This window comes from Oncorhynchus tshawytscha, unplaced genomic scaffold (assembly GCF_018296145.1).
Source record: "Oncorhynchus tshawytscha isolate Ot180627B unplaced genomic scaffold, Otsh_v2.0 Un_contig_17836_pilon_pilon, whole genome shotgun sequence".
Classification (NCBI taxonomy): Eukaryota; Metazoa; Chordata; class Actinopteri; order Salmoniformes; family Salmonidae; genus Oncorhynchus; species Oncorhynchus tshawytscha.
In genome coordinates this window covers 21,383-34,314 of record NW_024608895.1, presented here as the reverse complement: position 1 = coordinate 34,314, position 12,932 = coordinate 21,383, and the positions used below count along the sequence as shown (strand labels likewise).

At 47.4% G+C, this 12,932-nt stretch overlaps 1 protein-coding gene across 1 annotated transcript in view; it reads left to right on the top strand.

Annotated features, from left to right (window-relative positions):
* Window positions 1-157: 157 nt before the first annotated feature.
* Window positions 158-12,932, top strand: part of LOC112240308 (DNA helicase B) — a 34,078-nt gene continuing 21,303 nt past the window's right edge. Inside the window, 6 exon segments of the mRNA XM_042313827.1 lie at window positions 158-446; window positions 1,218-1,595; window positions 4,338-4,573; window positions 5,308-5,481; window positions 5,660-5,998; window positions 6,117-6,572. Coding sequence (XP_042169761.1) covers window positions 227-446; window positions 1,218-1,595; window positions 4,338-4,573; window positions 5,308-5,481; window positions 5,660-5,998; window positions 6,117-6,572 — 1,803 coding nt within the window. The 5' untranslated portion in view covers window positions 158-226.

The following is a 12,932-nucleotide window of genomic DNA, read 5'->3' as shown; positions in this document are numbered from 1 at the left end:
TGATTTAAAATACGATGTTGTGGTATCTGGTAAGACTAATGATAACCAGATGAGACTCATCAAGCTGCACCTTACCCCCCAGGCCGGTAGGTGGCGCTTACACGATAGTTTTTTTTTAGGTTGCCTCGGGAAAAAAAAGCAAAAGCACTTCCGCTTTTCCACTTCCTTGTTTTTATGTCAGCTGTCAAATTAAATTGACGCGGGAAATAAGCAAAACAAAACAGAAATGTCACAGTTGTGGTGTCCTGTTGGTGACAGAATCCTAGTAGGTTACATTTTACCCGAAAAGAAGGTTAAAAACTCCGAAAATGACGACTCTGATTGGGAAGATGATGATGAGGAGGAGGAAGAAGAAGCACAGCCGGAGTTTCTGGATATGAAAGAGATGGACAGCGTTAGTTCAGGAGGACATGTGTTTAATTCCTCCGTACCGGGCCGAAACGAAGGTGAGTGGTCGTTGACAGATCATCATAGCTTTGATAATGTATAAATTAATCTAACTAGCTAATGGGGTTGTCACTTGCAAAAAAAAATAGGCATATTTATATAGCAAACAAGTTGCCAATCATTCGGTGTAAGGGGACTGCGACAGTGTCACTCTTGTCGGTCGAGATTTCTCCTACTGTAGAGACAGGAGCCTACTATAATTTTATATAGTTTGTTCAATCTGGTTTATCTCTTGTTAGTGACACTAATACACCCACAGAAAGGTGGGTATAATTTGTGGGAAAGTTCCAACAGGAGGAATCTGTAACCAAAAACATGGTAAAGGACAAGGTTGCCAACAAAACAACGCATACAAAGTTGTATAGCGGCAGAATAAGATACCGGATAGAGAGGGTGGGCTATTTCACTAAGTTTTTTCCACTCAGCGTGTTTAGTCCATAAAAATGTCTGTCCTCTCTCTGGTAGCCTACAAACAAACATTAAGAATAAGCTACGTGGTGAGTTGATGCCTATTCAGCATTTAGTTAACTAGGTGAATTGATCATGCTACTTTTGTATGCGTTGTTTGTTGACAACCTTGTACTTTACCAAGTTTTTGTTACAGATTCCTGTTGGGACGTTCCCACAAATTATACCCACCTCCCACAAAACACTATCATACAATCCACCACGATGAATGCATGCTGATGATCTAGCTAGCTAACGTTAGTCAGCTCAATAACTAACTATCTTGTGTAATTGTTTCATTTTCTATCCCGTGTCCGTTCTAGTTGATTTCCTGGACAGCGTGTCTGGTAAGAGATGCAGAGTACTGGGCCGGTTCAGTCTGAAGGACCCGTGGTGGGAGGCTACCTGCACCGCCCGCGCTGCCAGGGGCAAGCTGGTGCTACGGGGCTACCCTGCCTACCGCCTTCGCTCAGACCTCCAGGGAGGCTCAGACCTCCAGGGAGACCCGGACCACTCTGTCCTGTCTCTGTTCCTCACAGCCTGCGGTGTGGACGCACAGTTTGTCGTCCCCTTCTTTGCTTGGCTGCCGATGGGAAGGAAGTTGGAGTTTGCTAACTTGCAGGAAGTTCTGGCTGAGTTTGAGGAAGGAGAGCAGCACAGAGCTTTGGCACAGCAGATTAAAGCCTTGGTCTCTGTTTCAGGTAGGTGGACGTGGGGGAGAGATACATCTTGACCCTGATCTATAGTGTTTTGGTAATATGAAGTGCTGTGAGTAAAGACCATAGCTGTGTTCGAATACTCCTACCATACCATTCTATACCATACTATACCATACTAACCATACCATACTATACCATTCTATACCATACTAACCATACCATACTATACCATTCTATACCATTCTATACCATACCATACTATACCATACTATACCATACCATACTAACCATTCTATACCATTCTATACCATACTATACCATACTAACCATACCATACTATACCATACTATACCATACTATACCATTCTATACCATACTAACCATACCATTCTATACCATACTATACCATTCTATACCATACTATACCATACTATACCATACCATACTATACCATTCTATACCATACTATACCATTCTATACCATACTAACCATACCATACTAACCATACCATACTATACCATACTATACCATACTAACCATACCATACCATTCTATACCATACTATACCATTCTATACCATACTATACCATACTAACCATACCATTCTATACCATTCTATACCATACTAACCATACCATACTATACCATACTATACCATACTAACCATACCATTCTATACCATACTATACCATTCTATACCATACTATACCATACTAACCATACCATACTATACCATTCTATACCATACTAACCATACCATACCATTCTATACCACACTATGCCATACCATACCATTCCATACTAACCATACTATACCATACTAACCATACCATACTATACTATACCATACCATACCATTCTATACCATACTAACCATACTATACCATTCTATACCATACCATACCATTCTATACCATACTATACCATACTATACCATTCTATACCATACTAACCATACCATTCTATACCATACTAACCATACCATACTATACCATACTAACCATACTATACCATACTAACTATACCATACTAACCATACTATACCATACTATACCATTCTATACCATACTAACCATACTATACCATACTAACTATACCATTCTATACCATACTAACCATACTATACCATACCATACTATACCATACTAACCATACTATACTATACCATTCTATACCATACTTCACCATACTATACCATACTATACCATACCATACCATACTATACCATTCTATACCATACTAACCATACCATACTAACCATACTATACCATACCATTCTATACCATACTATACCATACCATTCTATACCATACTATACCATATCATTCTATACCATACTATACCATTCTATACCATTCTATACCATACTAACCTATACCATACTATACCATACTAACCATACTATACCATTCTATACCATACTAACCATACCATACTATACTATATGATACCATTCTATACCATACTAACCATACCATTCTATACCATACCATACTATACCATTCTATACCATACTAACCATACTATTTGTGACACAAATTGGGTATGTAGTATGCTTATTAGTCATAGGGGTGCGTTTGTAAATTCCCTCTGGCTATCTACCCGATTTCAGAGCGCTCTCTGATGAATTTACAAACGCTCAACACCCGTTGAATGTGTCAGTCAATATTGGCAAAAAAACCAAAACATATTTCAATTGTTGCCAGCAGCACAGTTAGTTACAGCAGCACAGTAGTTACCAGCAGCACAGTTAGTTACCAACGCTCAACACCATATGAATCTGACAACGCCCTGAATTTACAAACGCCCAGAGCGCACTCTGGCACTACCATATCAAACCACGAACACATTCTATACCTAGCTACTAATTTGTTACGCTACCAAGCTAGCAATAGGTTGCATAGCAACAGCATCAGCTTCCAGTAGATGTGTGAAGCGCGCTCAACTGAAATGTTACCGTTGGTTTACAGTATACTAACATACAGTATGTTAGTATGGGTATCTGGAACACAGCTCATACTAACATACAGTATGTTAGTATGGGTATCTGGAACACAGCTCATACTGACATACAGTATGGGTATCTGGCACACAGCTCATACTGACATACAGTATGTTAGTATGGGTATCTGCAACACAGCTCATTACTGACATACAGTATGGGTATCTGAACACAGCTCATACTGACATACAGTATGTTAGTATGGGTATCTGGCACAGCCCAGATACAGTATGTTAGTATGGGTATCTGAACACAGCTCATACTGACATACAGTATGTTAGTAATTTGTTCTGCTAACAAGCTCATACTGACATACAGTATGTTATAGGGTATCAACAGCATACAGACATACAGTATGATATGGGTATCTGAACACAGCTCATACTGACATACAGTATGTTAGTATGGGTATCTGGAACACAGCTCATACTAACATACAGTATGTTAGTATGGGTATCTGGAACACAGCTCATACTAACATACAGTATGTTAGTATGGGTATCTGGAACACAGCTCATACTAACAACATACTGTATGTTAGTATCTGGAACACAGCTCATACTGACATACAGTATGGGTATCTGGAACACAGCTCATACTGACATACAGTATGGGTATCTGGAACACAGCTCATACTAACATACAGTATGTTAGTATGTGTATCTGGAACACAGCTCATACTGACATACAGTATGTTAGTATGGGTATCTGGAACACAGCTCATACTAACATACAGTATGTGTATCTGGAACACAGCTCATGTCATCGGTATGTCTGTCAGTTGCAGGGATGCGCGTGACTGCTGCCTCTCTGTACCCCCATGTGATGAGATACCTGCCTACCCTACTGCCCGGGCGCTTCACAGAGCTCCTGAGTCGGGGAAAGAAAAGCCCAAAACATCCTGCGGCACAGGGTGCTACACAGATAGAGGAGGAGGAGGAAGAGGAGGATCTCAGCTTGCTGGCCAAAATAGAGGAGATGATCAAGACGGACGTCTGGAAGCTGGGCTTTAACTATGTAAGCGTAACCTCCTGGCTGGTTGTGGACTGTGGTTGGTTAACATACTTTGTCAACAGTTTCTGTAGTCTGTGATTGGACCAATCCAGCAGGAAGTATCGCATCACATCCCTCCAATCTGCCATGAACACTTTGACATAAACTAAAATAAGAAAATAATTCATTATCTTGAGTAATCGCTTCTCACTTTTCCTCTCTCCCCCTCCCTCTCTTTCTCTCTCTTCCCTCCCCCCTACTCCCCTCTCCCTCTCTTTCTCTCCCCTCTCCCTCTTTCTCTTCCCTCTCCCCCTCCCTCCTTTCTCTCCCCTCTCTCTCCCCCTCCCTTTCTCTCCCCTACTCTCTCCCCCTACTCCTTTCTCTCCCCTACTCTCTCCCCCTACTCCTCTCTCTCCTCTCTCTCCCCCTACTCCTCTCTCCCCTACTCCTCCCTCCCTCTCTCCCCTACAACTCCCTCCCTTTCTCTCCCCCTCCCTCCCTTTCTCTCCCTCTCCTTTTCCCCCTACTCCCCCCTCCTTCTCTCCCCTACTCCCCCTCCTTCTCTCCCCTACTCCCCTCTTTCTCTCCCCTCTCCTCCCTCTCCCCCTACTCCCCTCCTCTCTCCCCTCTCCCCCTACTCCCCTCCCTCCCTCTCTCCCCTCTCCTCCCTTTCTCTCCCCTCTCCCCTCCCTTTCTCTCCCCTCTCCCTCCCTCTCCCCTACTCCCCCTCCCTCTCTCCCCTACTCCCCTCTCTCTAGGTTATGTACAAGGAGTTGAAGGTGGTCCATTGCGAGGCTCAGCTGAGATCCTTCCATGAGTGTAAACTCTTCCAAGAGATCCCTCTGAAGCAGCGTAACGCCCTGCGAGTCTACGACTCTCTGAAGAACCACTGCTACAGGACGGGCAGTACCTACACGGAGCTCCCACCCTGTGTGACGAGGTCAGGAGAGGGTGTAGCTCCATGGTGGAGGTGGAGGTACGAGGAACACAGAACAAATACGTCTGTCCATTTTGTGTTTTATGTATTGTTTGTTGGTTTGCTTGCTGAGGCAGCTCCATATGGATTTTTTGAATGTCAAATGTAGTTAATTCGTTGGTTCTTTCATTCAGGTGTGGGACGCAGTCCACTTCCTCAAAGAGCTGGGTGTAGTGGTACAGGATCGCCAGAAGGTGGCGCTGCAGAACCTGCATTCTTATGAGACTGGGATAGCTGAGTGCCTACGCTGTCTGGTGCAGGAAGAGCCCTGGGTTATACCTCTGGATGTCATAGAGGTGCTGACTGCTTCAGCTCTGCAGAGGCTGAGGAAGAAGGGAGGGGATGGAGGGAGTAGGGATTATCAAGGTGAAGTGGACTCCGACGCAGAGCGGAAGGCTGATGAGCTGAATGAAAGGTGTGATATGGATGGCAGCGCTGCAGAGACAGACCGTACTAGTACTGCTGTTAGAACAGTCAGTGGATACTCTGTCCCAGACCACATCAAACCAGAACCAGCCCCTACAGACCAGGGCCCTCCTCCAGTAGATCCAGTATTAGGCCCAGACCAGGGCCCTCCTCCAGTAGATTTAGGCCCAGACCAGGGGCCCTCCTCCAGTAGATTTAGGCCCAGACCAGGGCCCTCCTCCAGTAGATTTAGACCCAGACCAGGTACGTGCAGCAAAGATGATCTGCTTCAATCCGGTGACAGTGATCAGCGGTAAGGGGGGCTGTGGTAAGACCACGGTGGTGAGTCTCGTGTTCAAGGCCGCCTTGCAGCAGAGCCCAGAGAAGGAAGTCAGGAAGGCATGCTGGGACTTTGAAAATGACTCCTTGGGGTCTGAGGCGTGGGAGGAAGCCGATGCGTGGGAGGAAGAAGCCCTGTCGAAGAGTCTCCTCTCTCAGTTAGAGGGGGAGGTAAAGGACGAGAAGAAGTCATCGTCGTGGGTTTTACAGGGAGAGGACGAGGTGTTACTAACAGCACCCACAGGGAGAGCTGCGTCTCTGCTCACCAAGAGGACATGCTTCAAGGCCTACACCCTGCACCAGGTTGGTACAGGAGACAGTTCTGCCCTTAGAATGACTTCTAGAATGGTTCTGACCCAGTTCTGACTATCTGTTATTAGCCGGGTACAGAACAGGTTTCTGAATGGCAAACATTAGCCTGGGTAAAGCTAGAAGTCACATTCTCTGTCCATGTAGGCTTTGTCTCTGTAATAGAAAGGTATCGGTGAGACCAAAATAAACAGCTGAAATGTTTTATCACTTTCATGGTTTACAAAGGATTATTTGTGTAATTTGTAGGTCAAGTTTTCCACTTGTTTTCTGTCAGCGGCCACACTCACCGTGGGCGGCCATATTCACCGTGGGCGGCCACACTCACCGTGGGCGGCCACACTCACCGTGGGCGGCCTCACTCACCGTGGGCGGCCTCACTCACCGTGGGCGGCCGACTCACCGTGGGCGGCCGCACTCACCGTGGGCGGCCGCATTCACCGTGTATCATATTGTTCTAAATGAACCAGTTGAACATCAGTAGTCAGGTCCATGTGTTGTACAGTCGTGGCCAAACATTTTGAGAATGACAAATTATTAATTTTCACAAAGTCTCCTGCCTCAGTTTGTATGATGGCAATTTGCATATACTCCAGAATGTTATGAAGAGTGATCAGATTAATTGCAAAGTCCCTCTTTGCCATGGAAATGAACTGAATCCCCCAAAAACATTTCCACTGCATTTCAGCCCTGCCACAAAAGGACCAGCTGACATGCTAGTGATTCTCTCGTGCAAGGAAACACGTGCCATCATTGCTTTGCACAAAAAGGACTACACAGGCAAGGATATTGTTGCCAGTAAGATTGCGCCTAAATCAACCATTTATCGAATCATCAAGAACTTCAAGGAGAGCGGTTCAATTGTTGTGAAGAAGGCTTCAGGGCGCCCAAGAAAGTCCAGCAAGCGCCAGGACCGTCTCCTAAAGTAGATTCAGCTGCGGGATCGGGGCACCACCAGTACAGAGCTTGCTCAGGAATGGCAGCAGGCAGGTGTGAGTGCATCTGCACACACAGTGAGGCGAAGACTTTTGGAGGATGGCCTGGTGTCAAGAAGGGCAGCAAAGAAGCCACTTCTCTCCAGGAAAAACATCAGGGACAGACTGATATTCTGCAAAAGGTACAGGGATTGGACTGCTGAGGACTGGGGTAAAGTCATTTTCTCTGATGAATCCCCTTCCCGATTGTTTGGGGCATTAGGAAAAAAGCTTGTCCGGAGAAGACAAGGTGAGCGCTACCATCAGTCCTGTGTCATGCCAACAGTAAAGCATCCTGAGACCATTCATGTGTGGGGTTGCTTCTCAGCCAAGGGAGGGGGCTCACTCACAATTTTGCCTAAAAACACAGCCATGAATAAAGAATGGTACCAACACCTCCTCCGAGAGCAACTTCTCCCAACCATCCAGGAACAGTTTGGTGATGAACAATGGCTTTTCCAGCATGATGGAGCACCTTTCCATAAGGCAAAAGTGATAACTAAGTGGTTCGGGGAACAAAACATCGATATTTTAGGTCCATGGCCAGGAAACTCCCCAGACCTTAATCCCATTGAGATTTTGTGGTCAATCCTCAAGATGACGGGTGGACAAACAAAAACCCACAAATTCTGACAAACTCCAAGCATTGATTATGCAAGAATGGGCTGCCATCAGTCAGGATGTGGCCCAGAAGTTAATTAACAGCATGCCAGGGAGGATTGCAGAGGTCTTGAAAAAGAAGGGTCAACTCTTTGTATCAACTTCATGTAATTGTCAATAAAAGCCTTTGACACTTATGAAATGCTTGTAATTATACTTCAGTATTCCATAGTAACATCTGACAAAAATATCTAAAGACACTGAAGCAGCAAACTTTGTGAAAATGTATATTTGTGTCACTCTCAACTTTTGTCCACAACTGTACATAGTACCACTTCCAGAGGTCACAGATATCTAACCCCTCCCTCCTGTTCACTCTTCCCTGTCACCCCTCCCTTTCAGGTAGTGTGGAGTTTCACAGATACCTAACCCCTCCCTCCTGTTCACTCTTCCCTGTCACCCCTCCCTCTCAGGTAGTGTGGAGTTTCACAGATATCTAACCCCTCCCTCCTGTTCACTCTTCCCTGTCACCCCTCCCTCTCAGGTAGTGTGGAGTTTCACAGATACCTAACCCCTCCCTCCTGTTCACTCTTCCCTGTCACCCCTCCCTCAGGTAGTGTGGAGTTTCACAGATACCTAACCCCTCCCTCCTGTTCACTCTTCCCTGTCACCCCTCAGGTAGTGTGGAGTTTCACAGATACTAACCCCTCCCTCCTGTTCACTCTTCCCTGTCACCCCTCCCTCTCAGGTAGTGTGGAGTTTCACAGATACCTAACCCCTCCCTCCTGTTCACTCTTCCAGTCACCCCTCCCTCTCAGGTAGTGTGGAGTTTCACAGATACCTAACCCCTCCCTCCTGTTCACTCTTCCCTGTCACCCCTCCCTCTCAGGTAGTGTGGAGTTTCACAGATACCTAACCCCTCCCTCCTGTTCACTCTTCCCTGTCACCCCTCCCTCTCAGGTAGTGTGGAGTTTCACAGATACCTAACCCCTCCCTCCTGTTCACTCTTCCCTGTCACCCCTCCCTTTCAGGTAGTGTGGAGTTTCACAGATACCTAACCCCTCCCTCCTGTTCACTCTTCCCTGTCACCCCTCCCTTTCAGGTAGTGTGGAGTTTCACAGATACCTAACCCCTCCCTCTCAGGTAGTGTGGAGTTTCACAGATATCTAACCCCTCCCTCCTGTTCACTCTTCCCTGTCACCCCTCCCTCTCAGGTAGTGTGGAGTTTAACAGATATCTAACTCCTCCCTCCTGTCACCCCTCTCTCTCAGGTAGTGTGGAGTTTCACAGATATCTAACCCCTCCCTCTCAGGTAGTGTGGAGTTTCACAGATATCTAACCCCTCCCTCTCAGGTAGTGTGGAGTTTCACAGATATCTAACCCTCCCTCTCAGGTAGTGTGGAGTTCACAGATATCTAACCCCTCCCTCTCAGGTAGTGTGGAGTTTCACAGATATCTAACCCCTCCCTCTCAGGTAGTGTGGAGTTTCACAGATATCTAACCCCTCCCTCTCAGGTAGTGTGGAGTTTCACAGATATCTAACCCCTCCCTCTCAGGTAGTGTGGAGTTTCACAGATATCTAACCCTCCCTCTCAGGTAGTGTGGAGTTTCACAGATATCAACCCCTCCCTCTCAGGTAGTGTGGAGTTTCACAGATATCTAACCCCTCCCTCTCAGGTAGTGTGGAGTTTCACAGATATCAACCCCTCCCTCTCAGGTAGTGTGGAGTTTCACAGATATCTAACCCCTCCCTCTCAGGTAGTGTGGAGTTTCACAGATATCTAACCCCTCCCTCTCAGGTAGTGTGGAGTTTCACAGATATCTAACCCCTCCCTCTCAGGTAGTGTGGAGTTTCACAGATATCTAACCCCTCCCTCCTGTCACCCCTCCTCTCAGGTAGTGTGGAGTTTCACAGATATCTAACCCCTCCCTCTCAGGTAGTGTGGAGTTTCACAGATATCTAAACCCTCCCTCCTGTCACCCCTCCCTCTCAGGTAGTGTGGAGTTTCACAGATATCTAACCCCTCCCTCTCAGGTAGTGTGGAGTTTCACAGATATCTAACCCTCCCTCCTGTCACCCCTCCCTCTCAGGTAGTGTGGAGTTTCACAGATATCTAACCCCTCCCTCTCAGGTAGTGTGGAGTTTCACAGATATCTAACCCCTCCCTCCTGTCACCCCTCCCTCTCAGGTAGTGTGGAGTTTCACAGATATCTAACCCCTCCCTCCTTTCACCCCTCCCTCTCAGGTAGTGTGGAGTTTCACAGATATCTAACCCCTCCCTCCTTTCACCCCTCCCTCTCAGGTAGTGTGGAGTTTCACAGATATCTAACCCTCCCTCCTTTCACCCCTCCCTCTCAGGTAGTGTGGAGTTTCACAGATATCTAACCCCTCCCTCCTTTCACCCCTCCCTCTCAGGTAGTGTGGAGTTTCACAGATATCTAACCCCTCCCTCCTTTCACCCCTCCCTCTCAGGTAGTGTGGAGTTTCACAGATATCTAACCCCTCCCTCCTTTCACCCCTCCCTCTCAGGTAGTGTGGAGTTTCACAGATATCTAACCCCTCCCTCTCAGGTAGTGTGGAGTTTCACAGATATCTAACCCCTCCCTCCTTTCACCCCTCCCTCTCAGGTAGTGTGGAGTTTCACAGATATCTAACCCCTCCCTCCTTTCACCCCTCCCTCTCAGGTAGTGTGGAGTTTCACAGATATCTAACCCCTCCCTCCTTTCACCCCTCCCTCTCAGGTAGTGTGGAGTTTCACAGATATCTAACCCCTCCCTCCTTTCACCCCTCCCTCTCAGGTAGTGTGGAGTTTCACAGATATCTAACCCCTCCCTCCTTTCACCCCTCCCTCTCAGGTAGTGTGGAGTTTCACAGATATCTAACCCCTCCCTCCTTTCACCCCTCCCTCTCAGGTAGTGTGGAGTTTCACAGATATCTAACCCCTCCCTCCTGTCACCCCTCCCTCTCAGGTAGTGTGGAGTTTCACAGATATCTAACCCCTCCCTCCTGTCACCCCTCCCTCTCAGGTAGTGTGGAGTTTCACAGATATCTAACCCCTCCCTCCTGTTCACCCCTCCCTCTCAGGTAGTGTGGAGTTTCACAGATATCTAACCCCTCCCTCCTTTCACCCCTCCCTCTCAGGTAGTGTGGAGTTTCACAGATATCTAACCCCTCCCTGCTGTCACCCCTCCCTCTCAGGTAGTGTGGAGTTTCACAGATATCTAACCCCTCCCTCCTTTCACCCCTCCCTCTCAGGTAGTGTGGAGTTTCACAGATATCTAACCCCTCCCTCCTGTCACCCCTCCCTCTCAGGTAGTGTGGAGTTTCACAGATATCTAACCCCTCCCCTCAGGTAGTGTGGAGTTTCACAGATATCTAACCCCTCCCTCTGTGGGTGTGTGTGTGTGTGGGGGGTGAGGTAGTGTGGAGTTTCACAGATATCTAACCCCTCCCTCTCAGGTAGTGTGGAGTTTCACAGATATCTAACCCTCCCTGCTGTCACCCCTCCCTCTCAGGTAGTGTGGAGTTTCACAGATATCTAACCCCTCCCTCTCAGGTAGTGTGGAGTTTCACAGATATCTAACCCCTCCCTCTCAGGTAGTGTGGAGTTTCACAGATATCTAACCCCTCCCTCCTGTCACCCCCTCTCTCAGGTAGTGTGGAGTTTCACAGATATCTAACCCCTCCCTCCTGTCACCCCTCCCTCTCAGGTAGTGTGGAGTTTCACAGATATCTAACCCTCCCTCCTGTCACCCCTCCCTCTCAGGTAGTGTGGAGTTTCACAGATATCTAACCCCTCCCTCCTTTCACCCCTCCCTCTCAGGTAGTGTGGAGTTTCACAGATATCTAACCCCTCCCTCCTTTCACCCCTCCCTCTCAGGTAGTGTGGAGTTTCACAGATATCTAACCCCTTGCAATTTTTTCCCAGAAAATATAAAATTTCCTGTCACCCCTCCCTCTCAGGTAGTGTGGAGTTTCACAGATATCTAACCCCTCCCTCCTTTCACCCCTTCTCAGGTAGTGTGGAGTTTCACAGATATCTAACCCCTCCCTGCTGTCACCCCTCCCTCTCAGGTAGTGTGGAGTTTCACAGATATCTAACCCTCCCTCTCAGGTAGTGTGGAGTTTCACAGATATCTAACCCCTCCCTGCTGTCACCCCTCCCTCTCAGGTAGTGTGGAGTTTCACAGATATCTAACCCCTCCCTCCTTTCACCCCTCCCTCTCAGGTAGTGTGGAGTTTCACAGATATCTAACCCCTCCCTCCTTTCACCCTCCCTCTCAGGTAGTGTGGAGTTTCACAGATATCTAACCCCTCCCTCCTTTCACCCCTCCCTCTCAGGTAGTGTGGAGTTTCACAGATATCTAACCCCCTCCCTCCTGTCACCCCTCCCTCTCAGGTAGTGTGGAGTTTCACAGATATCTAACCCCTCCCTGCTGTCACCCCTCCCTCTCAGGTAGTGTGGAGTTTCACAGATATCTAACCCCTCCCTCTCAGGTAGTGTGGAGTTTCACAGATATCTAACCCCTCCCTCTCAGGTAGTGTGGAGTTTCACAGATATCTAACCCCTCCCTCCTTTCACCCCTCCCTCTCAGGTAGTGTGGAGTTTCACAGATATCTAACCCCTCCCTCCTGTCACCCCTCCCTCTCAGGTAGTGTGGAGTTTCACAGATATCTAACCCCTCCCTGCTGTCACCCCTCCCTCTCAGGTAGTGTGGAGTTTCACAGATATCTAACCCCTCCCTCTCAGGTAGTGTGGAGTTTCACAGATATCTAACC